The sequence below is a fragment of the Paecilomyces variotii genome, assembly GCF_004022145.1.
Source record: "Paecilomyces variotii strain CBS 101075 chromosome Unknown C8Q69scaffold_6, whole genome shotgun sequence".
Taxonomy (NCBI): domain Eukaryota; kingdom Fungi; phylum Ascomycota; class Eurotiomycetes; order Eurotiales; family Thermoascaceae; genus Paecilomyces; species Paecilomyces variotii.
The window spans coordinates 1,053,640-1,079,928 of record NW_021167145.1 but is presented as its reverse complement, the minus strand read 5'-3'; the positions used below and the strand labels follow the sequence as shown (position 1 = coordinate 1,079,928).

The 26,289-nt window shown below is 49.7% G+C and overlaps 8 protein-coding genes across 8 annotated transcripts; 4 read left to right on the top strand and 4 right to left on the bottom strand.

Moving 5' to 3' along the window:
• The first annotated feature begins 1,379 nt into the window (after window positions 1-1,379).
• On the top strand, window positions 1,380-4,271 carry C8Q69DRAFT_418640 (bifunctional tryptophan synthase). Its single transcript, XM_028628368.1, has 3 exons — window positions 1,380-1,670; window positions 1,772-2,075; window positions 2,143-4,271. The coding sequence occupies exons 1-3, from the start codon at window positions 1,535-1,537 to the stop codon at window positions 3,872-3,874; spliced, it is 2,172 nt and encodes a 723-aa protein (XP_028484812.1). The 5' UTR covers window positions 1,380-1,534; the 3' UTR covers window positions 3,875-4,271.
• A 1,791-nt stretch (window positions 4,272-6,062) lies between these two features.
• C8Q69DRAFT_507535 (HAMP domain protein) lies at window positions 6,063-10,094 on the bottom strand (the record flags this gene model as incomplete). Its single annotated transcript, XM_028632898.1, has 2 exons — window positions 6,063-9,737; window positions 9,873-10,094. 2 exons carry the CDS (start codon window positions 10,092-10,094, stop codon window positions 6,063-6,065), a joined length of 3,897 nt encoding a protein of 1,298 aa, XP_028484811.1.
• A 4,262-nt stretch (window positions 10,095-14,356) lies between these two features.
• Window positions 14,357-16,568, top strand: C8Q69DRAFT_528287 (phenylalanyl-tRNA synthetase beta chain cytoplasmic). The gene is made up of 2 exons (XM_028633672.1): window positions 14,357-15,950; window positions 16,018-16,568. The coding sequence occupies exons 1-2, from the start codon at window positions 14,485-14,487 to the stop codon at window positions 16,109-16,111; spliced, it is 1,560 nt and encodes a 519-aa protein (XP_028484810.1). The 5' UTR covers window positions 14,357-14,484; the 3' UTR covers window positions 16,112-16,568.
• Window positions 16,569-17,599: 1,031 nt separating this feature from the next.
• C8Q69DRAFT_507533 (40S ribosomal protein S21) lies at window positions 17,600-18,118 on the bottom strand (the record flags this gene model as incomplete). Its single annotated transcript, XM_028632897.1, has 2 exons — window positions 17,600-17,828; window positions 18,087-18,118. The coding sequence occupies 2 exons, from the start codon at window positions 18,116-18,118 to the stop codon at window positions 17,600-17,602; spliced, it is 261 nt and encodes an 86-aa protein (XP_028484809.1).
• Window positions 18,119-18,340: 222 nt separating this feature from the next.
• Window positions 18,341-19,883, bottom strand: C8Q69DRAFT_469158 (NUDIX family hydrolase). The gene is made up of 3 exons (XM_028630733.1): window positions 19,610-19,883; window positions 19,111-19,463; window positions 18,341-19,047 (listed from the first exon to the last, which is right to left on the bottom strand). The coding sequence occupies exons 1-3, from the start codon at window positions 19,855-19,857 to the stop codon at window positions 18,437-18,439; spliced, it is 1,212 nt and encodes a 403-aa protein (XP_028484808.1). The 5' UTR covers window positions 19,858-19,883; the 3' UTR covers window positions 18,341-18,436.
• Window positions 19,884-22,287, bottom strand: C8Q69DRAFT_469153 (IMP dehydrogenase/GMP reductase). The gene is made up of 3 exons (XM_028630732.1): window positions 21,886-22,287; window positions 21,521-21,829; window positions 19,884-21,323 (listed from the first exon to the last, which is right to left on the bottom strand). Exons 1-3 carry the CDS (start codon window positions 22,073-22,075, stop codon window positions 20,182-20,184), a joined length of 1,641 nt encoding a protein of 546 aa, XP_028484807.1. The 5' UTR covers window positions 22,076-22,287; the 3' UTR covers window positions 19,884-20,181.
• Window positions 22,288-23,099: 812 nt separating this feature from the next.
• On the top strand, window positions 23,100-24,543 carry C8Q69DRAFT_284149 (hypothetical protein). The gene is made up of 3 exons (XM_028626944.1): window positions 23,100-23,777; window positions 23,849-24,098; window positions 24,174-24,543. The coding sequence occupies exons 1-3, from the start codon at window positions 23,293-23,295 to the stop codon at window positions 24,423-24,425; spliced, it is 987 nt and encodes a 328-aa protein (XP_028484806.1). The 5' UTR covers window positions 23,100-23,292; the 3' UTR covers window positions 24,426-24,543.
• C8Q69DRAFT_284159 (hypothetical protein) lies at window positions 24,402-25,696 on the top strand. The gene is made up of 2 exons (XM_028626945.1): window positions 24,402-25,404; window positions 25,465-25,696. The coding sequence occupies exons 1-2, from the start codon at window positions 24,662-24,664 to the stop codon at window positions 25,676-25,678; spliced, it is 957 nt and encodes a 318-aa protein (XP_028484805.1). The 5' UTR covers window positions 24,402-24,661; the 3' UTR covers window positions 25,679-25,696.
• The last annotated feature ends 593 nt before the right edge of the window (window positions 25,697-26,289 follow it).

The following is a 26,289-nucleotide window of genomic DNA, read 5'->3' as shown; positions in this document are numbered from 1 at the left end:
TTTTGTTTTCGGGTGGGAGCTCTTCATAAGGAACTTGCACTAGTCTCATTTCTGGGACACAGGAGGTCCCCCCATAATCGGTCAAACCTGGACATCGTCTTCCGAGACGTCCTGGTGACTAATGGACTACTTGATTCCGACCACGGGACAATCGACATGTTGAACTGGTCAGCTCCTTTTTCCGTTCGATCATCTTGTCGTGCTGGGCAGTCGTCCTTGCTCTTCGCTTGACGTCCTTTCATCGCTACAGCTCGCCTTGATCCTTCATCCGATGACGGACTGTTATGCGGGAGCTGCGGTCCGTCGCGAACTTCTCATCTCTATTTTTAATCACTTGCATAGCGGGTGCTTCCCTTGTTTCCTTGTCTTTGTTATTGGCATCCTTCCATCTTGCATTTCTCTCGACCCCCAGAATACGTCTCTCGCTAGTCTATCCTTTTGACGCCTAAAGTGTTCTATATCTGCGACCTGCTATCCTGCATAGTGACCACGAGTTTCCTTCCAACTTCTAGCATCCGAAAAAAGCGAGGGCGTTTCATCATTTCGCTGCTGACCCCGCTGAGCACGCGCCGCTGATCATCAAATCCTTGGTCACCATCTCCATTTCCATAGTCCATGTCTCTCCCTTTGCGTTGTCATCATGCGTGCATGCCCACTGTCGCATCAGACTGTCTACTTTAGTCTCTCCTGTGTTCTCTCTCTTGCATATGCCCTCCACTGGGCGGCTGCCATCCATTCCTTCCTTGCGTTGTATTCAACATCTTGGGCATCACAGCGTCTTCATTTTCTACATCATCATCATACATTGCATAGCGTGGGCGAGGCGCTTACCGACATTCCTTCATATAGCGGGTCCTGGGGGGCATTTTGGGAAAATATTTTTGAGTTTTTGACAGAATCGGTCTTTTGAAATTCGGGCGACGGGAAAAACAAAATTGTTCTGCTCATTTCACTTTGCTTTTGCATGGGTTGGAAATTTGATTTGATGGATAGATAGTGCAGATGCATCGTTCCGGAGTATTTGAGGATGGGCAAATCGTCAGTTCGTTTTTTGATCTCTTGTGATCCTAGCATGTCTTTTTTTTTGTCTATCTTGAGAGGTCTGGCAGGCATGTGGAGCCGAACCATTGTTCACTGGGAAATAATAATATCCATAAGATCGGGAGCAATACCATCTGTTTTGTATGTCCAAGTTGATCTTCTAGTCGAGTCTTTTCATAGACTTACAATAATAATCCGTGTTTCTTGAAGTAAACTGACCTTTTAAATATACGTACATACTTCCGCTCACCGCCCGCTTATCTTATCTGGGTCACGTGGCGGGGCATCTCCGGATCGGAGCAAAAAGTGAGTCAGCCAAGGAAGCGATGAAAGTGTCCAAGGACGATCTTTCACTGTCGCCACTCCTCTCTATCCCCCGTTCTTGAACGCTCCTCTCCTTTCCTCCCTTGTCCCTTTTGTCTCTGTTCTGCGCAGTTGGGCCTTTGCGCTTCTCCTTTCCCACCCTTACAGTTGTGGTCCAATTTCGCCCATCATGGAGGCAATCAAGCAGACATTTGCTAAGGCCAAGCAGGCGAGGCGCGCCGCTTTGGTGGCCTATGTTACTGCAGGCTATCCTACGGCCGAGGAGACGATCGATATTATGCTGGGAATGGAGAATGGAGGTGCTGGTACGCAATTGATCCCTGATGCTCCAGCCCCGCGGCAATTGACCCCTCATTTTCGTCTTGTCCCGCTGGTTTTACGGAGCCATGCTAATGACTCGTATTAGATATCATCGAACTTGGTATCCCATTCACAGACCCAATTGCAGATGGCCCGACCATCCAGAAGGCCAATACCAAGGCCTTGGAGAATGGTGTCACAGTCACGATGGTGCTGGACATGGTCCGCACCGCCCGCAAGAGGGGTCTCAAGGCCCCCGTGCTCTTCATGGGATACTACAACCCGCTGCTGCGTTACGGAGATGAGCGGATGTTGAAGGATGCCAGGGAGGCTGGAGTCAATGGATTCATCATGGTTGACCTTCCTCCGGAGGAGGCAGTGAGATTCAGGAACCTGTGCACAAAGGAGGGGTGAGTTCGCGACCGGCTCCATACGACACAACGGACACACAAAGAGCTTCTGCTGATCATTTCCTAGCCTTTCATATGTGCCCCTTATCGCCCCGTCCACTTCGGAGTCTCGTATGAAGCTGCTGTGCAAGATTGCCGACTCGTTCATCTATGTTGTGTCCCGTATGGGTGTCACAGGTGCAACGGGAAAACTGAACTCGAACCTCCCCGATCTGCTGAGCCGAGTGCACGCCTACTCCGGAAATGTCCCGGCCGCTGTCGGTTTCGGTGTTAGTACTCGTGAGCATTTTTTGAGCGTGCAGGATATCGCCGAAGGTGTTGTCATTGGCAGTCAGCTCATCACCGTCTTGGGCCAGGCGCCTGCTGGTCAGGCAGCCAAGGCCGGTGAAGACTACCTGTCGAGTGTGACGGGACGACGTCTCGAGAGAGACCAGCAGGGAGCATTGACTCGGGAGGTGAACATTCTGGAGGCGGTTGAAAAAGCTCTGCCCGACACCCAGGCACAGCCGACACACGTCATCACCGAGGGTGAAGCAGGTTCTGGTCCAGGACTTGCGGATCAGCTAGACGCTCTCAATGGAACAGGTGATGCATCGGCACAGCCATCGCGATTTGGCGAGTTCGGTGGACAGTATGTTCCCGAAGCGCTCATGGACTGCCTGGCGGAGCTCGAGAGGGGTTTCGATGAGGCAAAGAACGACCCTAAGTTCTGGGAGGAATACCGTTCATACTACCCCTACATGGGCCGTCCCAGCAGTCTCCATATCGCTCAACGATTGACCGATCACGTTGGAGGCGCCAACATCTGGCTCAAGCGTGAAGACCTCAACCACACTGGTAGCCACAAGATTAACAACGCCATCGGTCAGGTTCTCATTGCCCGGAGACTGGGTAAGACGAGGATCATCGCAGAGACGGGTGCCGGTCAGCACGGTGTGGCTACCGCAACTGTATGTGCCAAGTTTGGAATGAAGTGCACCATCTACATGGGTGCAGAAGATGTCCGCCGCCAGGCTTTGAACGTTTTCCGCATGAAGCTGCTCGGTGCCTCTGTCGTCGCCGTTGAGGCGGGTAGCCGAACCCTCCGTGACGCCGTCAACGAGGCGTTCCGTGCCTGGGTTACCGATCTCGACACTACTCACTACGTGATCGGTTCCGCCATTGGACCTCACCCTTTCCCGACCATTGTCCGTACCTTCCAGTCTGTCATCGGTAACGAGACCAAGCAGCAGCTCCAGGAGGCTATTGGAAAGCTCCCGGACGCTGTCGTCGCCTGCGTCGGTGGAGGAAGTAACGCCGTTGGCATGTTCTACCCGTTCTCCCAGGATCTCAGCGTCAAGCTGCTTGGTGTTGAGGCGGGTGGTGACGGTATCGAGACGAACCGGCACTCTGCAACTCTCAGCGGCGGTACCAAGGGTGTCTTCCACGGTGTTCGCACCTACGTTCTGCAGAACGAGCACGGCCAGATCACGGAAACCCACTCCGTGTCTGCCGGTCTCGACTACCCAGGTGTTGGCCCTGAGCTCAGCTCCTGGAAGGACAGTGAGCGTGCCCGCTTCATCGCTGCCACCGACGCTCAGGCATTCACCGGCTTCCGTCTGCTGTCCGAGCTGGAAGGTATCATCCCCGCCCTGGAGTCTTCCCACGCCGTCTGGGGTGCCATCGAACTAGCCAAGACCATGAAGAAGGGCGAGAACATTGTCCTGAACCTCAGTGGTCGTGGAGACAAGGACGTCCAACATGTCGCGGAGGAGCTGCCCCGTCTGGGACCCAAGATCGGCTGGGATCTGCGATTCTAAAAGAGAAAAGTGCCTCAACTCTAGCATCAATGTTAAAATCATCATCTTTTCCATCCCCTCATAAGAGGACAGAGAGCATTTTCTACTAGCCATTTGAGTTCTCCACGGCCTCCCCTCTTCATTTTCAACCATTATCCATCTTTCTATTTTTTTGGAGCCTAGAATCCTAACTACAAGAGGTATATTTCTGCCACGCCAATTATTTATGAATGAGAAAAACAGAAAACCCTTCGGAAGTTAAGTCTTCCATGATAATATTCTGGAGGAAATTAAAAGCGAAAAAGCGTTCTGATTTTTGAGTTCGAGCTCTGAATATCCATTGAGTACAAATACAGAAGAAATGAATATAGAATAGGATCTCTTCAAAAATGAAATTGAGAAAGTTTCCTTTTCTCCAACATACCTCACTCAGCTCATCTTGCTACTTTATTGTAACAACATCATTTCCTAAGCCACAGCAATGAGTAAGTACATCGGCTAGCTCAGACTACACTAACTAATCGGTCCCAAGACCAGTCCCACTACCGTAATAAGTACATACAAGATTCTAATCAAACATACATACATAGTACAAGATCCAATATTATTATCTAACAAGATTTTACATACATCGCAGTGAAGAAGTTCTCTCCTTCCTTATAGCATAAAGCCGCCATTTTCAAACCAACCAACCATTCATTCATTCCCTTGCCTAAGAAGACAAGCCAGAATATAACTTATCAAATAAATCACTCGTCGGTTTTCTCGAAATACTGTACATACTTTCTTCCTCGTGGGTAGAACCCGGTTGGTTTCCTAGGAGGTGCGGCCTCTAATAGACTGGACCCAGCTCTGGGGGTTTAAAATTCAAATGGCACTGACGTGGCATGGCTGGCTAAGTAGAGATTATGAGAAAGAAGTAACTAACTTATGCGACGGCTTGGATGTTAGTTTTTGATGTGATTCTTCTACCTAAGTGAGCGCTTGCCTACTACTTACTGCATATACTACTTACTGCGTTGCAGTATGATAGAATGCATTAATAGCTCGGTTTATCTCACTATACTACAAACAACTTAAATCTCAATCTCAGTATGAAATACGCATGAAACAGAAGAAAAAACAAAACAAAACATCCCGTTACGGTTTACTAAGGGAGTTCTCTACAGCCATACCTATTCCGGAATAGGAAAGAGATGTGGAATGAAAAAATGGAGAAAAAGAAATATCGAAAGGAAAAAGAAGAAAGATTCACCTGCTTGGCTATACGACCCCTTTTCAACAAGAGATTTGCAAGTTTATATTTCTCAGCCGGCATCAAGAAGAGGAATATGGATCTGCGGGGAGGGAAAAGCGAAGAATTTTTCGCTGTTCTTTGCGGCCATACGGCGTGGCGGCTATAGTAGTAATATCAACACTTTAAAAAAAGAAGAAAGTGAAGCACTTGCCCAAAACATTTCTCACGAGTAAGCGAAAGTGACTATAAAAAAAATCGAGAAAAAAGGAAACCAGGACGAAATGGGGAAACCGAAAAGGGAAATAGAAAAAGGAGAAGAAGAAAAAGGAGATATGAGTTAAGAGGGGGGCAAAATTGCGGGAGTAGACGATTGTTTAGTTGTGGTTAGGAGAACATGTGCCTTTATGGGAACGCAAACGCCTCCGATATATATAATAATTCCCGGCTTCGCCCAGTATTGCCTCAACTCGACCGCATCGTCTTCGTTTCCCAGGCCGTCAAAGGGTATGCAAGCCCTCCAAAATCTCCCGCACGCCAGACGCCAGCCGAGGAAAACGGCTTTCAGTAAAGTCGCCGTCAAGATAGGAAACTCAGCAAAGAGGCAATAGGGGGGTTTAAACAGTAAGTGGAAACGAAAACATCAAGGGGTAATACCAACACGTTCGGCATGATACCAGCAAACGGGGGAATATGTAGGCGGAAAGAGTTTTCAGGGAGGAGAGGTGGGGACATTCCACGAGACGTAAAGAATAAGGTCATTTTCCCCCGGAAGAAGGCATCGATGATGGGAGTGGCATAGGCACACGCATGAAAAGAGGGCAATAGAAATTACATCGTAACCAATCCAGAACATCAATAGATGTCATATATCCAACCCAGAAGAATGAACATTAGATGCTTCAGCTGCTATGAGACCGCAGTAATACCTGCTATTATACAATTGTTTTCCTTCGTCAGCAGCGGTTCCATGTATTAACGTTGAACTCGGCGAGAGCTTACTCGTTCCGTCTGTTCATCTTGGTCCTTCTCCGTGGTTGGACTCTCCAAGCTACCACGATTGATGGGTCCCGAAGTAGTGATGGACCGGGACTCAAGGCTAGGTCTGCCTTTCCCATCCGATGAAGGACGATTAGGATTGTTGATAGAAGGATGCATCTCGCCACTGCTCCCTAACCGTGGCTCTTTGCTCTTCTCGAGCAGGGATCCCCCGAGCGTTGCGCACTTCAGGATAGTCTGCATCATCTGGTTCTGCTTAAGCGGCTTCGATAAGTACTCGTCCATCTGGGCTTGGATACACTTCTCGCGGTCACCCAACATGGCGTGTGCTGTGAGGGCAATGATAGGAGTTCGAGAGAGACCCTTCTCCCTCTCGTATTCTCGGATCTTGCCCGTGGCTTCAAATCCTCCCATAACTGGCATCTGCACGTCCATGAGAATCACGTCGAACCGCCGGTTCTTGATGGCCTCCAATGCCTCTGCACCGTTGCTGACAACGGTCACATTGTGGTTGTGTTTCTCTAAGATCTTGACAGCCAGTTTTTGGTTAACGTCGTTATCTTCGGCGAGTAGGATGTCGAAAGATCGCGAGTGGTCCGTGGTGATCGGAGTGGAACGACCCTCCAGAGCAGGTAGCATTCCGTTACCCAGGTCGATGGGCTGGCATGGCGTCGTCATGTAGGAAGTGATACCCAAATCGAGCGCCGACTTCAGGCTGACCGACACGATAGGGCACACCAAAACGATAGGAATGTATTTGAATTCGTCAAACGTACGTAGGTTCTGAGCTGTCTCCACGGTGTCGACGATGATAACGTCGTACGCATGGCCCGACTCCTTTCCGGATGGATCCTGGATCTCCGGCGGCGGGACCTCCTCTTCGCTGTTGACCACCAAGGGCTCCAGCTCAATCTGCTTGAGCATACGGGTGATATCATCCGCATGGGGACCGGTGTGCCCTTTGTCGATAAACAATACCCGATGGTTCTTGTAGGGCAGCAGCTGGGAGCCGATGACGCTCAGAGACTGGTTAGCCAGCTTCACGACACAGGTGAAGTGGAAAGTGCTGCCGTGGCCATATTCCGAAGTGACCCAGACGTCACCGCCCATAAGGTTTACCAGACGCTTAGAGATGGATAGACCCAGTCCGGTACCACCGAATCTGCGAGTCGTGGAGCCATCAGCTTGCTGGAAGGTATCGAAAATTAGGTCGAGCTTATCCTCCTCGATACCGATACCAGTATCTGATACGGAGAATTCAAATGCGTATTCGTCCGCCGCACATTGTTCTCGCTCAGATTTGCTAATCGTGAGCTTGACCTCACCATGTTCCGTGAACTTGATGGCATTGCCCACCAAGTTGAGAATGATCTGTCGTAGACGGAAGGGATCACCAATAACATAGTCAGGGACCGAACTGTCAACCTGGTAGGCTAGGCTGAGGAACTTCTCGTTTGCTTTCACTGCCAACGTCTTCAATGCATTGAAGACCGTGCCCCTTACGGTGAAGGGGATACTCTCAATCACCATACGGTTTGCTTCGATCTTCGAGATATCGAGTATGTCGTCGATGATCGTTAGTAAACTGTTGGCCAGGTTGTGCACGACATTCAACATCTCTCGGGGATATGGCTTCAGATCATCCGTGTCGAGCGTCAACTGCGTCATACCGATAATGCCGTTCATGGGCGTCCGGATCTCGTGACTCATGTTGGCGAGGAATTCTGATTTCGTACGGTTGGCCAACTCGGCAGCTTCCCTAGCAGCGGTGTTACGCTGGATACTGTCTCGAAGGTTGGAAACCATCTTGTTGATCTTGCGCTTCAGCTCATCCATCTCGCCCGATGCGTTGACCGTAATCAGCTTCGTGAAGTCGCCGTCCGTCGCCGCATCTGTGATTTCGCCAAAGGCGCGCACTTGGGACGTCAGGTTTTCTGCCATCGTATTGACGTCCTCTGTGATCTCCTTCCATCTACCAGCAATTCCTTCCACGTTGGCTTGTCCGCCCATCTTGCCATCCACACCCACATCGCGGGCGACACGCTTGAGCTCGTGTGCGAATTTCGCCAGGCGGTCCACCATGTTATTGATGGTGACCTTGAGGGTGAGTATTTCTCCCTGGGCATGGACCTCAATCTTCTTGCTAAGGTCGCCCTTGGCAATGGCCTGTGTAACGTCGGAGATTCCCCTGACCTGAGAGGTCAGGTTCTGCGCCATCGTGTTCACATTGTCGGTGAGATCTTTCCATTTTCCTTCCACATTATCCACCTTGGCTTGACCACCCAGTGTTCCATCGGTACCGACTTCACGAGCGACCTTGCTCACTTCAAATGCGAATGTATTCAGACGGTCCACCATCCCGTTTATAGTGTTCTTGAGATCTAGTATCTCACCCTTGACGTTGGCCGTTACTTTCTTGGTCAGGTCACCCTTGGCCACTGCCGTTGTAACGTCTGCGATTTCGCGCACTTGTGTCGTGAGATTATTGGCCATCCTATTCACGTTCTCCGTCAGATCTTTCCAGGTGCCTTCGACATCATGAACCGTTGCTTGACCGCCCAGGACACCATCAGTGCCGACCTCCTTGGCGATCTTGGTCACTTCCTGCGCAAACTGCTTCAGTTGGTCCACCATGGAGTTGATGATGTTCTTCAGCTCAAGGATTTCTCCCTTGCAGTTGGCCTGGACCTTCTGCGTCAAGTCACCCTTGGCGACAGCCTTGGTGACCGTGGCGATATCCCGCACCTGGGTTGTCAAATTCATGGCCATAGCGTTGACATTAACCGTAAGCTCATTCCACATGCCTTGTACCCCTTCGATCTGAGCCTGCCCACCGAGAACACCCTCTGTGCCGACATCACGCGCGACCCGGGTGACTTCGGTAGCAAAAGTGCGTAGTTGGTCCACCATGGTGTTGATCGTCTGCTGTAGTTCCAGGATCTCACCCTTGGCTCGACTCTCAATCTTCTGGCTCAGATCACCATGAGCGACGGCGGTTGTGACCGTAGCGATCTCGCGCACCTGGTCGGTGAGATTCGTAGCCATAATGTTGACGTTTTCCGTGAGTTCCTTCCAGATACCATGTACCCCGGTGATCTGCGCTTGTCCCCCAAGGATACCTTCCGTTCCGACCTCTCTGGCCACTCGAGACACTTCGCTTCCAAAGACCTGGAGCTGGTCCATCATGGTGTTGATCGTACGTTTGAAAGTGGCGATTTCGGGGTCCATCTCCAACGGATGAATCTGGACCTTCATGGAGAGATCACCGTTGGCGACCTGGGTGATGATTCCCCCAATCTCCCTCAACGCTTTCTGGAAAGCTTCGTTGGCTTGTTGGTGCTTACGAAGCTCCCGTTCCAATACTCCAACATCTTCGTGCTCCACCTTCACCAAAGCCCGTCTCGTGTGTTCCTCTTGCTGCTGCAATTCGTCTCGTACCCGAGCAATGACGTCCTTCTGAAAACTGATTTCCTCCGCTTGTTTTTGTACGTGGTTCCTCAGATAACTGATGTCTTCTTCCCGCACAATTCGCGTCCTTGGATCGAGCTCCTCGTCATCGCTGTCATCGTCCTCATCGTCATCCTCATCTTCATCCTGCTCTTCTTTTTTGGCGAGAATTTTCGACAAGCGTCGCGACCGACGTGGCTTTCGCTGTTGATATGGTCAGCAATGATAAGTCGACTAGCCATTGCGGTCGTCATCGATCGATGGCCCAGGGCCATCGAGAATAACGGCTGATTGATTCCTCCAGGAGGATCCATTTCACAGGATATGGGGAACACTAACCGCTCTGTTCTGCAACGTGGTTACACGGCTTAGCAAGGCCTCCAGTTCCCTCTCGAGAGCCTGCTTGCCCGGGCCCGCAACGCCCGGCAACTTGACCTTCTTCGCATCGAAGCCGTTGGATTTGATCTCGAAAGGATTGACGGTACTGGTGCCAGGGACATCTCTGGCCAGACCTTGGATGAATGCGGCCGCAGCCACGAGCGTCTCGTCCCCGCCAGCCATGGTGCCCTGTCACGAGAGAGGCAGCGAGTTAGCCAGAGCCCCGGAGAACCAAGGGAGAGGGAGCGAGATAGACGAGCAGATAGCCCAGCAGCCGTCGCTCCCAACGACCAGGGCGACCGCGATCTCCCACGAAAAGAGTCCTTACCCGACGGGTAGCCGTGTTATCGACGCGAGAAAGCGTTTAATTCCGCTGAAACGACATGGGGCGTCTGTTGAAGTGGAAGTTCAGAGCGGATCGCTTGGCGAACGGGGGGTCCGAGTGGGCGACAAGGGGGCGGTTAGTGGGGGAACGACAGGAAGGGGACGGACGGGCGGCGAGAGAGCAGGCGGTTAATCGAGAGAGAGATTGACGGCCAGTCGTCGACGGGGGGGAGAGAGAGGAGGAAGAGGCGAGATGCGACGGAAAGGAGGGGAATGCGGATTGATGGTAGAGATGGAGATGAGTTTGGTTTGGGGGTTGAGGGAAAGGATGTCGGGGAGAGGCAGTTGTGCTAAACCCGAGCGGAGAGAGTGAAGCGAGAAGGTGGTTGACCTTTTAGGGGTGGGACGAAGGCAGAGTTGTCGGCCAGTGGTCAGCCTGCGCCGGATTGCACCAAGTCAAGTCAAGTTTTCAACTGGTGCTTTTTCTTTGTTGTTGTTCTCGAAGAGGGAGAAAAGAGAAACGAGAAGAGAAGAAGAAGAAAGAGGCTGCGATGCGAATGCGATGGGATGGGATGGGATGGGATGGGATGGGATGGATTTTTGTGGTTCGCGGGTTCTTGGGTGGTTCCTGGGCGAACGTTCAGCTTTCCCAATAATAATGATCCCAAGTACTGTAATAATAATAATTTATTATTATTCCAACCGGGCAAAGCAAGCAAGCAAGCAGGAGAAAAAAAAAAAAGAACTAACTAACTAACTATGATCTCGCTTTTTCTTTCTTGCGCACTATCTATGTCTCTAACTATTAGCCTCTAGTTATCTTCTCTTCATTATTATTTATCATCCTTTCTTTCCCCTTCACCTTAGGGGCGATCATGATCCTGGCGGTCTGCCAACTTCTCCTTCTTGACCCCCCTAAAAAACCCATCAATTTAATATTATTACTCTTAAACAGGCAAGCTTCCTCCCCAAGAAACACACCAGTAGTTTGATTTGATTTGCTCCTGGCTCGTCGGTCATGTAATAATAATCAACTACGTATTACCTGGTTCCCTCTGATCTCTGTTCACGGTTACGCGTATCTCCCGTCCAGCTGTTCATTCCCGTCTGCAGGCAATAATAATCCACCAGCAAACAAGAATAAAATCAAAATAATACATTACTATTATTATTACAGAAAAGACCTAGGATCATACCAAAAAAAACAGAAAGAAAAAAAAAAAGTTCAAGACACAAGAACGACAAAGTTACAACCGTCGCAATGCGCCGGCGCCGGAGAAAGAGCCTCCCTTGGACACGGTGCGTCTATGGATCCCCTCTCTCTGGTGAGACACGCGCGCAGAGAAGAGAGAACGACCGGCGATACCACGGCTCCAAGAGAATCTCCTTCTCGGGATCCGATGGGCCAAACTGGGGCTGTACCCCCGAGCCGCTAGATGGTGGACACGACCTTTTTTTCTCTTTTGATCCCCCGAGCTTCTTGCTGTTGTGAACGACAAACGGAGAGCCGGCCAGCTGTCGCGCTGATTAGCCCATCGCAAAGTTTCGTCTCGCTCTGTCTGGACGCCACCTTCGTCGTGGTGGGGAGAGGGTTTTAGTCTCGCGCAGAGGTGGCTTTGCGCTTGTCGAACCGGTAGCCCATCGAAGTCCACCGCTTCGAATCTGGTCAACCGTCAACGAGCCAGCTGCGAATCCGGGAGGCACTTTCGGCTGTAGAGTTGTTGTATGTAATGTATTGTAGATCGATATCGTTGCTCTGTTGCTCAACCCCGGATATATGCCATTGCTATCTCTCTCTGCCTGCAGCTTAATGAATTCTGGACCAGACCAGAGAGTTCGGATCGCACTGGATGGATTATTATTACTTAACCAAGCGCAGACCTTGTTTTTTCCTCTTTTCCTCTTTTTTTTTTTTTTTTTAGGTCTTCGTCTCTTGGAACCGCAACCAGCGAAGAACTCCCAAGAACTCCACCAACCATGCTCTGCACTCGTTCACAGTTCAAAACTTCACACACGGAATAGTATTCTTTCTCCGGTCCCGATCATCCCAAGTGGAACCCCCACCGTTCTCTCCCCAATCGTCGGATGTCGTGGCGCAAACAGCCATCCTATTCTGGGCAGAACGTTCCTTTCTCCAGTCCCGGAGCACCAAGCTGTGAAGAGCTTTTCTATAGGTTATTATTTTTGTCCCTCGTGCATTGTAACAGAAACCTGGCCGGGTCGAAGAAGCGTTCTTTCCAGAACCTATAGGTATTAATAATAATTATTATTATGAACTCCAGTAGTAGTAGAGTCAACACTGCTATCGATAAGTTATCCCATCCTTGGTGTTAGATTAACGTATGGGGCGAAAGAGATAGTCACTGTATGAGCCATAGCTATCCTTTTCACGTGGCCCTTTCCACGCGACAGCCCATAACTAGGCGATCCCCCCGAATAACTAGATTGCGCTTCCACCGACAAAAGACGACGACAGGGAGTGTCGTTGATGCGACAGGTCCAATTCCAAAGCATGCACGCCATGAAGTTGATGGACGCGGGGGGAAACACGCTATGGCCTCGACGGCCTCGACCAGCCTCTCGGAAACAAAGGCCCAAGGACATGACATGCGTCCAATCCAGTGGTCGGCCACCCTCGAATTGACCGTTATTCAAGGTCAAGCTGGTCAACAGAACGCAATACTCTATCCCTGAGATGGAGAGATCGCATAGAAACAGGGTCAGAAATTATTGCCCCCCTTCCCGGGTGTGCCTGTGCTTCGTCCCGTTCCGAATGTTTTACTGCGTGCTCATTTTCGCCTCCATCGTTGCCCCCGTCGCGTCGTGTGCCAACCTCATATCCACTGGCGTTCATTCTTCAAAACTGGCTGTCCAAGAAATATTGATTGATGGACAACAACATCTTGGATAGCCGGCATGAATCGCCAGCGCCCTTCCAGGTCTAGGCTCTGCTAGACTCGAGTCAAGCTCAGGCGCGTCCACATGGATCGATAGTTGATCTCGTGACCAGTGCGGCATTTCGTGCCGGGGATCACTTGAACTATCATGTCGGGATTTGATGTCCTTCAGACTGGATTCCTGAGTACAGTACAATGAAGCATAGCCCGTATGATGATGGCCACTCTGCTGCTTCGAATATCCTGTATACGCCACCCGCCTGCTGATCACTCTATTCGCCAGCACTACTAACAAAGTACTCTACCATAATTGAAAGGACCAGTCCTCGCGACTCCCATCCGCTCCAATATTAAGGAGGTGAAGGGTGCTAGATCAGCATGACTACATCATCCAGGTACAGATCCTTTCGCCAATTTGGCGGTCTGGGGGGGGGGGGGGGGGGGGGGGGGGGCACCTTTCTGGTCTCGGTACAGTGGAAAATAATAAGATCCCTGACGAACACAACAGTTCGTCCATGTTTCTCAAACTACGCTATCCGACTGGTCCTTACGATCTGTTGTTACACGTGCTATCCGCGGGTCCGTTGGAGCATCTTCCGGTGTAACAGTGCTCAGGGCCGCAGCCCTGCTTCGAAAATCGAAATAGCAACAATCGTCAATAATAATGACGCCGGCAGTAAGATATATTGAAATCGCGGTTTCGCTTTGGAGCCGGCGGGCTGTTAGTTAAGTTTGAAGGTCACTACGGCCTAGCTGGATATGGTATCTAGAGGGGTTCCTGTGCCATGACAAAATAGCGTCAGTTGTAGAAGTCAGTTCAGATGATACATTCCTGGTGGGCAAGAACCTCTGTAGTATTCGATAATATCATCTTGCCATCTTGCAGGACTTAGTTGTCTATTTATATGGGTTCGAAGGCCAGGGGACGAACGTTGATGTATATGCGAGGGAGTTAAGTACTTACTGCGGGTAAAAAATATATCGATGAGTAAGTAAGCTTGATGAGAGGAATGTCCGGAACGAATATTGTTATTTCGACATCTAAAAAAGAAAACAGCTACTAGCGTCCCATCCCATAACAGTCAAAATCCATACAGACAGTATGTAATTATATGAAAGATGCAGTCTTACTCCATGGACGAGGTGAGCGATATGATAGAGTCACGGGACAGCGCGGGCAGCGTGCGTGGCCCCTCCACCCCGCCGTATCGAAATTAAGCGCATCCGAAAGAGTCACAGAAAGTGACGGGCAGCGGAGACTTGACGATAATCGACCAAAGACCCTCACCAGCACCTGGTTGGACTCCTGCCTTTTACTGTCGCCCTTTCCTGCTGCTCCGACCACTGCAGCCATGGCGTCCGATATGACGGCGCCCATCTTGGACGCCCTGTCCTCGGCCGACGGTCCGATTCTCTCGACAGAAGCTTTCCCCTCCACCCCCTCATTGACGATCAAGGCCGCCCTCGACCGCCTCGCCTCGAGGCAGATGGTCGAATATACCACCTTTGACAAAGAGGTCATCGCGCTGACGGATGAAGGAGAGTCTGTTGTGACCAATGGCAGTCACGAAGCAAGAGTTTTCGAGGCTGTCGTCGCCGCCTTGGACGGCTTGAAGATCGGAGATCTGCCTGGTATCGTGGGAAAGGAGAATGCAAAGATCGGACAGGGCAACGCCTTCAAGAGAGGATGGATCAAGAAGGACAAGGATGTGCTGCGGGCCAACACCGATTCCATCCGCGACGAGACCCGCGAGCAGTTGCAGATTATCAAGGATACCCACACACATCCGGACGCGAAGGTCGTTACGGACCTGAAGAAGAGGAAGCTTGTGACGCCCACAAAGGTCATCCACTTCAAGATTTCGAAAGGTCCCAAGTATGCCCGAGAGTTCGTCAAGGAGGAGACCGACCTGACAGCCGAGATGCTGGCCAACGGCTCTTGGAAGACCGCACACCTGAAGCCTTACAACTTCAAGGCAAAGGGTGCCCCGACCCCTAGCGGTGCACTGCACCCCTTGAACAAGGTGCGACAGGAGTTCAGGAATATCTTCTTCGAGATGGGTTTCGAGGAGATGCCCACGAACCGCTTCGTCGAGACCGGCTTCTGGAACTTCGACGCTCTTTTCGTGCCCCAGCAGCACCCTGCCCGTGATCTCCAGGATACTTTCTACATTGCAGACCCCGCCAAGGCTGATCCTCCTCGCGAAGATCCCCCGAATGACCCTCACGTCCCCAAGCCTTCTTCGCAGCTGACTTCGACGAAAGCTACCGAGAAGCCGCTGGACTACAAGGAGTACTGGGAGAATGTTCGTGCTGTGCATGAGAATGGAAAGTACGGCTCCATCGGTTACCGTTATCCATGGAGCGCAGACGAGTCTCTCCGCCTGGTTCTGCGAACTCACACTACATCCGTCTCGACATACATGCTGCACAAATTGGCGGCTAACCCCCGGCCAGCCAGATACTTCAGTATCGACCGGGTGTTCCGTAACGAGGCTGTCGATGCTACCCATTTGGCGGAATTCCACCAGATCGAGGGTGTCATTGCTGACTTTGGTCTCGCCCTGGGTGGCCTGATTGGCTTCATGGAGGTCTTCTTCGCCAAGATGGGCATCCATCGGCTGCGCTTCAAGCCCGCATACAACCCGTACACAGAACCCAGTATGGAGATCTTCGGTTACCACGATGGTCTCGGAAAATGGGTCGAGATCGGTAATAGTGGTATGTTCCGACCAGAGATGCTGGAACCCATGGGTATTCCCAAGGACATGAGAGTCTACGGATGGGGTCTGAGTTTGGAACGACCGACCATGATCAAGTAAGTTCCTTCCAAGCTACATCTCCCTGCCAAGTTGTCTTACCAGTCACTAACCACTCCCGATTAGGTACGGTGTCAGCAATATCCGAGAACTGCTCGGACACAAGGTCGACCTCAACTTCATCGCGACGAACCCTGCCGTGCGCCTCGAGAAGGAATAAGACGATCAAAAAAAAAACAGAGAGAGAGAAGAAAAACAGAAAAAAGGACTACATACCCGTTTTTAAATATTCTATGTAGTTGCACACAGACATAGAAACGAAACTAGAGTAAAAAGAAACCAAAAAGGGTAGAATGAGCATCACGAATGAATGGCGAAAGACAAAGAAAAAAAAAAGATCATATTACACTCATGGACATATTTCCTATTTAAGCTACGATTCGACGAATATATCGGATGAAGCCAGTTGGATCTATATTTACATACTTCAGGGACCATTAAGTCGCAGCTTTCAATTCCCTTGAGCATACATATCCCACTCCAATAGACAAATCCTCACCTAGCAAAAAAGAATTCACCAGATATCCAGCCAATATTCGAGAGACGGCAAAATAACCATACCCTACAGACAGTAGACGGTGATACATTACCAAGCACAGGGGAAATTTTTATAAAATAATCCTGAGACTCGTCTCTATTCTCCTAACTCCGATCATACATATCACTAACTACATATATACTGTACATACAGTACATACCGTACAATTCCTCCTACCATGAACCAAACCACACATAACAATACATAGAACAGCACATAAGTAACTAACCAGTCCCTACGCAACAATAAGACCAACACGAAGAATAGATAGATATCTAATATTGTATGTGTATATGTATGTGTATATGTATGTGTATGTGTATGTGTATGTGTATGTGTATGTATATGTATATGTATATGTATATGAATGTCCCGCCCGTATCTGTGCCCCGGCGCGGAATCTCTGTCACCACGGCTCTTCAGTAGGCGGGGGAAATTGGAACATGATGTTCGGCTTTGGATGGATGATTTACTTGTCTACCTCCTCGCTCATGGGAGAGAAATTGTTCTTTTTGCTTTTCTTCCAAGGAAAAAGGAGGAAAGCAAAAAAGAACGAGTGAGGAGGCCTTGATGTGCCGATTTCTTGGTCTTGTTTTTTTAAGAAATTTAGGGAAGGGAGTGAGTGGTTTTTGGTGTTTGGGGGGTTGAAGGGGAGGAAGTGTGAAACAAGGAAGAAAAGAAAGAATGAATTTTTGAAGCGGAATTTCCATTTTTTGATCAAAAAACAGAGTCGTAGACTTCGAGGCCGTTCATGTCCAGGGAAGCCGTGACATTCGAAGAAAGCCTTATTATCTAGCGTAGCATTCTTAAAAAGAAAATGAACTTTCTGTCAGGGATAGTTCTGCGCGCAATGCGAAAAGAAACCGATCAGATTTTCTGTGGTTGTCTTTTCCCTCATTCACTTCCCCTGTTTTCTCCCCCGCATCGATAATAGAATGGTTTTCTCGAAGCTACCGCCCCAATTCCCGCAGACTTTTCTTTTTTTCCTCATGTCACGGTATCTGTCGTTGCGCGGTCGTCAGCAGGTCGTCCTCTCTTTCCATTCGATTTCGACGGTGCTCACCATAAACACCATATCCGTCAACACCCCGAACAAAAAACGACTTGCGTTTATCGCTGGGCGGACCAGACGTTCTTGAGGAGACCGTCACGCTGAGCGAGGCGGTTCAGAGAGTCGTCGCTCTCGCCACGGGCGCGGATGAAACCGCACAGGGCGTAGACCTGGCGCTCATCGGTGAGACGGCCGTTCTCGTCAACCTTGCCGATGGAGATCTGGACGGAGGCGTGGTCGTCGGCCTTGATGATGCGGTTGGTGGCGCTGCACTTGCGGGGGACGTAGCTGTTTGATGAAAAAGAGTCACGTTAGACAAAAACTGATCCCATCTTCACTAGATCTGAAATTCCAAGGTAGAAATGTCGCCGGAAAACCGACAGTCCCCGTCATCGCACTTCCGTCATAGCAGATATCTGCGTATGATGAGTCCTCCCAGTTTCCGTGCCGAATTGGCAAGCAATTTGGAAGTCCGTATTGCTGTGTACGGGCCGCGACTGTCTTCCCCTCCATGGATCAAAACTGCAGGATTCCGGGCATACGTACAGATCGACGATCTCTCCCTTCTCGTTCTCCATTTTGGCGGTCTGTAAAGGTCTTGAGGTTGACGGTGGGAAGACGGACGGTGCGCTGGCGGAGTGATGCTGCTGGCGTTGACGGTCGTGTGAAAATCCGCGGTGCGCTGCACTTGTTCCGCAGCCGAGCCATTGTGGGTCATGTGACCTTATCGAGGGTTCGCCCAAAGTGGCGTGTCCGGAGTGCTAGCGTGCGTGGTATTAAGTAGTCGAACCTAACATTCTCCGCAGAAGTCTTCGTACAGTACAAAATATGGATCCTGTAGAGGACAGTGTGTAATTATCTAGGATATCTAGGATATATGATATAGGTAGATACGATCACAAATTACTCTTTCCATTCCCCTCATCCTCAAACATGTCCTTCTTCCACCGTACCTCAACCTCACGAGGACCCTCTTTATTGAAGCGTACAATCACCACTCGATCACTTTCACCCTTCTTATCTGAGCCCCTAAGCTCAGGTCCCGGGCTGTCCAGCGCCAGGACAACTCTTCCGTCTGGCAGCATCTTCAGCATCTTGGGTGAAATATATTTTTCCGTCCAAGGAGGACTGCCAGAATGCACGAACTCGACTAGCTCCGATCGGCGCCTCTTCAGCTCCTCGGGCGAGGCAGTGTCTCGAGGTTCCTTATCCAGGAACCCAGAGACGATATGTAGCAACATATACTGCGGTGGGAACAGGATGATCTCTCCTGCACCTGCTAACCGTAGCCATTCCGAAGCCGGCAGGAACCGTGCTTCCATGATCTCAACACCTCCATCAGTAGTAGGCACTTGGACCTCTTCACGTCCACCCTCCGCCGGGATATCCCGCAGAAGCTGCTTCTCCGACTCCTGCGGAAGAGGCAGGAAATAGAGGTACATTTGCGTAGTGAACCGCTTAGGGGCATTTATGGGTGTGATCCAATGCGTAAAAGGGATCAGAGGCTCTGTAAAGATACGGAATTAGCAGTAGTTTATCTTCACGTTGAGAACACCCCCGTAATGCCTACCTGTATCAGGCTCGGCATTCTCGTTCTGCTTCTTGAGCCATTCAGGGAAGGTCGTCTCCCGTCTATGGATGGCATGTCTGCCATTCTCTTTCTCCGCGGGATCAACAGTGATCATCCGACCGGTAGACTTGTCCTTGGCAAGGAGAATTCCGCTCTCTTCGAATAGCTCTCTGATTGCTGCCTTCCGGTAGTAAATTGCTTCGTCGTGTCTCTTGGGATGCTCTGGCGGCGGATATTCTCCGTCTTGCAGCGAGATGTTTCCTCCTGGGAAGACATGCGCGGACGCAAATGACGAGGAGCTCTTGACGCGGTGTAGCAAAAGGATCTCATTCTTTGGCGAGACCAGGATTACACTACACTACTGTCAGCTTCTTTATGCATTGAACATAGTATCAAAAGGGGTGGATATATCTATGGTCAATATGTGTTCATATTGCCATTACGTGTATGCTCTTGTGAAACTTGGCAGACAGGTACGATGATTGGACATTATTCTAACCTTGAACTGGGTCTTGGAGGCGAAGGCTTGCCTTTGGCAGGGCGTGCAGTCTTCTGTGACATGCCCTGGGATGAGATGGTCTTATCCCGACTGGCCACTGTAGAGTAATGAAGGGAATATGAACGTCGAGCCGTTGGAACTGGGTAGCACTTCAGGCAACACAAGGGATTGCGCTGAGGTAGGATCTTTACGGATCGATGCAGTGGCTGGCGAAGGAGGCTTATAGATACACCAAGAAAAGAAACCATCTCTACTGAGGGCAGGAGTAGTGTCATAGGAACTGCATAAGATTCATTTTAATTGCGTTAAGGTACCTCAGGTACGGACTATCTACCGACTGGAATGCGCTCCGGGATGCGGGGAAGGATTAGCCGCCCGTGGACCGAGGCGTCCAGTACTTAACTTGAACCAAGCATAACATGAACATGGAAACCACAATCTCTCCTCAATAAAACTCCAGAACCTGAACCCCGTTTTTTTCTTTTTGCGACGTAGCTACACGTCGTCGAATGAGAATCAATGGTATCAGAGTACGGTAAAAATTCCATACGGTGTCATCTCATGTTTCGAATCTAAGAGTACAGCTTCTTGTCAAAGCTGTGCAGGCCGTGAACATTACCCTCGGCCTGAGCGCTGCCACTACGGACTTCGAAGCGGACGCTTCCGTTGTTGACGCCGTCGTGGAGCGCCTTAAGACTCTTGACACCAATGTCCTGCAGAGAGTGCTGGATACCAGCAATCAGGTAGGGCACGAACTTGGTGACAGAGCCACGGTCAAGGACGGATCCAGAGACACCCTGCGCAACCAGAACGCGGTCCTTCTCGGAGAAGTATCTGGCAGTTCCGGCATTGGCAGCCTTGCTGTCCTTGCCGCCCTTGCCGGCCTTGGAGTCCTCCATAGCAGCGATACTGCCCATACCACGGTAAGCCTTGACCAGCTGTCCCTCGTTGCTGACAAAGTACTCTCCGGGAGACTCAGTAGTACCGGCAAGGAGACCGCCCATCATGACGGTGCTAGCACCCATGGCAAGACCCTTGACGATGTGACCAACGTTCTGGATACCACCGTCGGCGATGCAAGGCACACCGAAGCGGGCGGCAAAGGACGCAACGCGGCGCACAGAAAGAGCCTGCGGTCTTCCAACCGCCATGACCTCCTGAGTGATACAAGCACTTCCGCTACCCATGCCAATTCTCAGGCCATCGGCACCGGCGGCAATCAGTGCAGCGGCTTGCTCCCGCGTCACCACATTACCGGCAATAACATCAATCTCAGGATAGGTCTGCTTGACGTACTTGATCATCTCGATCTGGTACATACTGTTGCCCTGGCTGCTGTCGAGGACGACAATGTCCAGACCAGCCTCAACCAAGAGCTTCAGTCTCTCCTTGTCCGCGTCACGGGTACCAATGGCGGCAGCACAGATGAGCTGCTTAGAGTCGGGCAGCTTGGAGGCCAGAGGGTAGTGGAGGTTCTTCATCAAGTCGGAGCGGGAAAGGAGAGAGACCAGTCTACCCTCAGAGTCGACAATAGGAAGCTTGCCCTTCTTGGAGGAGCGAAGGACCTCGTTTGCCTCGGGGAGGGTGGTTCCGGCAGGTGCCGTTACCAGGTCGGTCGACATCACAGCCGTAACCGGCTGGTTGAGATCATCGTGGAACTGGATGTCACGAGTGGTGACAATACCAATAAGCTTGGAGCGGAGCTCACCGGTTTCTATTCTTATTTGTCAGCATTTTCACTCTGGAAAAGAACTGTACAGAATGCGCGAAAATGATTTTTCTTCATCAGATAAGAATCTTTTTCTCCACATCGCGGCTCTCGCCGCTACGGTGGAACGAAAGTTATTTTGAAATAGATGGAAAGCATCATAGAAGCTGGGCGGATAAGGATAGAATTAGGCCTCTACTTACCAGTGACAGGGAATCCGCCAAATCCCCACTTGGCCTTGAGCTCCTTAGCTTCCTTGACGGTGGTCTTGGGAGAAAGCACAACAGGCTCGGAAATGAAGCCGTTCTCATAACGCTTCACCTTGCGGACCATCTCGGCCTGGTCCTCAGGAGAGCAGTTGTGGTGGATGACACCGAGACCGCCCAGGAGTGCCATGTGAATGGCCATGTTGTGCTCGGTGACAGTATCCATGGGGGAGGAGAGAAGCGGCGCCTTCAGAGAGATGCGCTTCGTAACCGGGGTGTCCAGGGTGACATCAGAGGCAGGGAAACCTGTCATGAAGGTTAATACCGAGTTACATATCCCTTCTCAGAGGAATTGGTCGCACCAATGTAGCCCGGCAGGATCAAGAAGTCATTGTAGGTCAAAGCACCGTGCTTGTCCGAGTCAAGCAGGGTATCGACATCCAATCCATCACGGTCAGGGTACTCCTTCAGGACCTCCAAAGCCTTGGTATAGTCCTGAATCTCCCCTTCAGTGGAGAGGAGTCCACGAGCATCACCGTTGACAATAGGCATCGTGAACTCGCTTTTTTCCGAGAAAAAAGTCGTTATTCGTTAGAAAAGAGAGAAAGAAAAGATAAGAAAAAAGAGATTTTATGAGATCACGACCAACAGAGCGACGGTGAAAACGTTCTGTTGACGGGGAAAAGATTCCTTTCCCAAGAAAAGAAAAGAAAAGAAGAAAAAGTTCTCACGGGAAGTACTGATGGTTTTTTTTTTCTCTGCCTCTGCCGGGTGGGGTCATCACCAATCAAGGCTGTTGCTAATGCGCCACTCAGGAAACGGCCTGAAAGGCGGTGAGGATTCTGCTGATGGTGTGATAAGATAGCTATAGTAAGCATTAGTTATCAGCTATTAACACGGGCTCAGGCTGTTGCTATAACTTTCTGGAATAATAAAGCTGCTTTCCAGGGCAATATTACTCCAAATCTCATAGTGGACAGTAAAGAAGTTTCCCAGCGATCTGGTAAATTGTAAAGCGTCGCAGACAACGCCTGTGTCCATCTACTCACTACCCCGCCATATCCCACCGCCATCGTTCTGGCAAGGCATAATCTCTACCACTGGAAATCAGCTCATGCATCCACAGTATGTAGATTTGATATCGGTTCTTTAACTCGCGGACAAGCGGGAGACTGCTTTGATCTGTGTTTGGAGTGAGCCCTTGAAAAGGGAAATATCAAGTTTATCTTCTAGGAGCTTTCCAATTGGTAACCAGAAAGAATGGAGACCATGGCCCTGATTCTCCTATATCAATTTCTAGACTAAAATAGAATGAAAGGATCCTATCAGCATCGTACATTGGCTTTCACCTTAGACTTTCGTGGCTTTAGATCTTCACCACCTATTACTCCGCAGATCTCAAGCGATATCTCCTATCATAGACCAATGCATAGTTCAAAGAAATAGCTATTCGTTATTTTTGTTACCACTCTTGCTAGCGGCGCAGTGGGTAGATAACTAGGCACCAACAAAGACAGTGTAATACATAGATGACGGTTGTAGGCGGCTGCAAACATTACGGTAAGTCACATGATGACGCCGGCTATGTAAAGGTAGTCATAGAATACAACAAAGAAATGTCAACTCCACTCCTTATTCAATATTGACTGGATTTATTTTCAGTTTTCTAACTCTTATGCGAATAGCTGTCCTTACTTGTACTGTGCATACAACTGCAGGAGACGGTGAATTTTTATACAGCACCACATTTTATTTCAAATTGCCCGAATATGCCTCCTACCCTTCAGGGCCCGCAAACTCGCTCTCAGCAAACCGTTGAAACTCGCTGGAACAGAATTTGCGACTGCAAGGATGAGCTACTTACTCATTCTCAATGTAACAAGATGGGAATACAAATTACCCGTCTCGAACTCGAAACTAGCCCTGATTCTGGAAGAGAGAACAGACCAGTCGCTGGCTCTTACTTCGAACCACTGACCGACGCTTTTATGTCTGTACATCCTATTGACTCACAGCGGCTAGAAAAGTTGTTGAAACGGGACCCGGAATTTCTTGTTTTGAGGGACTACGATTCCTCAGCTGCTATAGCTGAAGATAGGATAAAGGAATTTGGCCAGAGGTACTGGGGTCCGAAGGAATGTCTTGAAGAGGTTGTTGCTGTTTTTGAGCAACATATCTCCCGTGTTCCGCGACTGAGCCGCGAGGGCTTTGTTGGGGACTGCCTGACGGACCTTGTCGACTGGTCTGAGGTCAAGTGAGTTTTATTATATTATACTCTTTCCGATGACAAATTGTATAATATGCTAATAGCTCTTGGTTTTACAGTCACACGGTCACATTATCCCAAGCATATTATCTGCCGTCGCGGAAGTATCTTCGAGACGATATGCACCCAGTCAAGATCATGTTCGAGGCGGTAGACTATGTATACCCACATGTTACCATGGTTGTTCAACATAACACCAAAGATATCGTGAACGATGACCTGATACTGCGCCATGAGTTGGCTTACATTCTCCATGTGATGAGAACCCGTCTGCATGAAGGTCTATTTGCTAAGAAACAACCGCAGCCGGTAAGTTTGGAGTTCTCCTCTAGTCATATTGCTTAGAATATATTAGTCGGCAAAAGCTAATCGGGAGTAACTCAGGTATTAATGGTATCGTTCGTTGCTCCTCAGAATGGTCGAATCTTGGAAGCCTACATTGAGGACCAGTGCAGGGTTAAGGTAGCATGTAGTCGTCTATATAGTTTTGAGCATAACTCAACAGCGCCTTTTCCATTGTTCTACCGCTGGTTCTTGGGTCGGCCTATTGGTATAGAACCGTCAAAACCAAGACCAAGACCGCACCAGATTGGGAGTGATATGTTGTGTTCAGGACCCACGGTTGGTTACAGGTGACGGGATGTTTTCTTTGTCTACATCTTTGAAATTTCAACCTTCACGATTCTTCTTTTGTCTAGACTGAAGTTTCTTTGTGATTGCAACTACCATATCTTCCTCTTTTAGCTGAAACGGTGTCTCTTCTATCCAATACCGCAACACTCCAAAGTACCTATATGTATCACAACTCTTCTGGAACTTCTGTTAGACTCTTCAAAACCTAAACTCATATAGCTACTCTTCATCTCTTCAAAATGCCACGCATATTCCAATTTCCAGAAACGATGGAGGAATGGGAAGACCAAATCCGACGTTACAGAGTGACAAATACGATCCAAACCCTGCGGCCTATGCAATCAGCGTCTCGAACAACAATTGCGCAATTCTTGTCGCTGAGGATCCTGTACCAGACTAAACGCGCTTCCCGTTTCAATGCAGCAGACTGGGGGCTTGGTGCACATCGCACAACAGCCCGCCAACATCTACAAGGCTGCCCCGAGTTTCAGGCATACCTCCAAAACGTCGCCCTTGATGCCGGAGTTGCGCAGCAAGGCCAGCCCCAGGTTCTCCAGCTGGGAATATTCGAGCTTCCGCGAGAACAACAACGACACGTACAGGATCTCAGAATATACTTGGGCCAAAGAGCGATAACCCCAGGGTCTACAGCCCTTAATGTGCTTCCGACCGCTGACGAGGAGACGGTAAACTTTGCTCTCGTAGATTTTCTGCAGGCAATCTGCCTAAAGTTCCCAGGCGTGTATTCCCGCTGGGTTCCCACCAGGTTCTGTATGAGAGCCAATTTCAGCCAAGATAACTATACAGCCATTACAGACGGAGGCCTCTCCATCTGGGGGGAGCCCGAAAACATACACGCTCTGATTGAGTGTAAAGCTCCTAATAGACGTGATGCTCTACCGTCGGTACAGCTCCAGGAGGCTTCTCAGATAGTCGCATGGCTGAAGCAGGAGCATCGCCCTGCAAGTGGTGATACTGGAAGGTACGTGGAACATAGCAAAGAAATAGAAGTTATATACTAATATAACAACCGTTGTCTCAGAGTCTTCCTTGTCTCCCAGAATGGGATTGAGATATACCTGACACTGGGTACCCTTGACAGACGGTACTGGAGGTATCTGGCGCATGACCGGCGGACTTCAAAATTCCTAGAATTGCATCGATATGGCCCATGGGTTATCACCAACGCCCACGATATGGAAGCGCTTGCGGAGATTATCTTGGCGTTTACCTTGAACGTCGGAGATGGCAATTGAATAGCTCCCCTTCCCTCTTTCTCCCTTTCGCTCACTCACTTGCTGTCTGGCGTGTGTGTGTGTGTGTGTGTGCGTGTGCTTCCTTTTTCTTTTTTTCTGTTCTTTTCTTCTCTTTTCTTCTTATTTCTTCTCCTTTTTTCTCTTTTTTTCTTCGGTGACTTTGTTGTGCTGCATTGTTTTTCTCTTAATATCCTCATATCTTTATTTACTCCGTATGTAATAGACAATCAGAGAAAATGCCGAAACGCGAAAATGGAAATGCTGAGGCTGCTAGGGAGAAAATAATTTCGTAATGCGGTGCTTTTGACTATGTATGTACATACCTAGGTACGTATAGAGAAGCGAGGCATTCTTGGCGCTGTACGTCTGGTGTCCTATGTACTGAGTTAAATCTTATGGTAATCTACATCTATGGTGATGAAGCTAATTGATTCTTGGTGGTGGCGACAAAGGGATTCGTCTTTTAGATAGATCTTCTTTGCATATATGGAATTATGCTGCTCTATTGGTTTTCTGACTATGATCCTGTGTTTTCCTTTTCCCAGTAACTAGAGCCACCGATCATAAAACATGTCACCTTTATTGCAGGCCATAATATTTACACTGCTGGA

Excerpts from the sequence above, each read along its gene's own strand:
- C8Q69DRAFT_469158 (XM_028630733.1), bottom strand. The coding sequence starts at position 19,857 with ATGGTTTCTTTTCTTGGTGTATCTATAAGCCTCCTTCGCCAGCCACTG. Across the intron at positions 19,464-19,609 it reads CCTCCAAGACCCAGTTCAAG|TGTAATCCTGGTCTCGCCAA; the intron begins GTTAGAATAATG and ends ACAGTAGTGTAG. Across the intron at positions 19,048-19,110 it reads GAATGCCGAGCCTGATACAG|AGCCTCTGATCCCTTTTACG; the intron begins GTAGGCATTACG and ends GTATCTTTACAG.
- C8Q69DRAFT_284159 (XM_028626945.1), top strand. The coding sequence starts at position 24,662 with ATGCCACGCATATTCCAATTTCCAGAAACGATGGAGGAATGGGAAGAC. Across the intron at positions 25,405-25,464 it reads GCAAGTGGTGATACTGGAAG|AGTCTTCCTTGTCTCCCAGA; the intron begins GTACGTGGAACA and ends CCGTTGTCTCAG.
- C8Q69DRAFT_284149 (XM_028626944.1), top strand. The coding sequence starts at position 23,293 with ATGCCTCCTACCCTTCAGGGCCCGCAAACTCGCTCTCAGCAAACCGTT. Across the intron at positions 23,778-23,848 it reads GTCGACTGGTCTGAGGTCAA|TCACACGGTCACATTATCCC; the intron begins GTGAGTTTTATT and ends TTGGTTTTACAG. Across the intron at positions 24,099-24,173 it reads CTAAGAAACAACCGCAGCCG|GTATTAATGGTATCGTTCGT; the intron begins GTAAGTTTGGAG and ends GGAGTAACTCAG.
- C8Q69DRAFT_469153 (XM_028630732.1), bottom strand. The coding sequence starts at position 22,075 with ATGCCTATTGTCAACGGTGATGCTCGTGGACTCCTCTCCACTGAAGGG. Across the intron at positions 21,830-21,885 it reads GATCCTGCCGGGCTACATTG|GTTTCCCTGCCTCTGATGTC; the intron begins GTGCGACCAATT and ends CCTTCATGACAG. Across the intron at positions 21,324-21,520 it reads TGGCGGATTCCCTGTCACTG|AAACCGGTGAGCTCCGCTCC; the intron begins GTAAGTAGAGGC and ends AAATAAGAATAG.
- C8Q69DRAFT_528287 (XM_028633672.1), top strand. The coding sequence starts at position 14,485 with ATGGCGTCCGATATGACGGCGCCCATCTTGGACGCCCTGTCCTCGGCC. Across the intron at positions 15,951-16,017 it reads GAACGACCGACCATGATCAA|GTACGGTGTCAGCAATATCC; the intron begins GTAAGTTCCTTC and ends ACTCCCGATTAG.
- C8Q69DRAFT_418640 (XM_028628368.1), top strand. The coding sequence starts at position 1,535 with ATGGAGGCAATCAAGCAGACATTTGCTAAGGCCAAGCAGGCGAGGCGC. Across the intron at positions 1,671-1,771 it reads AATGGAGAATGGAGGTGCTG|ATATCATCGAACTTGGTATC; the intron begins GTACGCAATTGA and ends GACTCGTATTAG. Across the intron at positions 2,076-2,142 it reads AACCTGTGCACAAAGGAGGG|CCTTTCATATGTGCCCCTTA; the intron begins GTGAGTTCGCGA and ends ATCATTTCCTAG.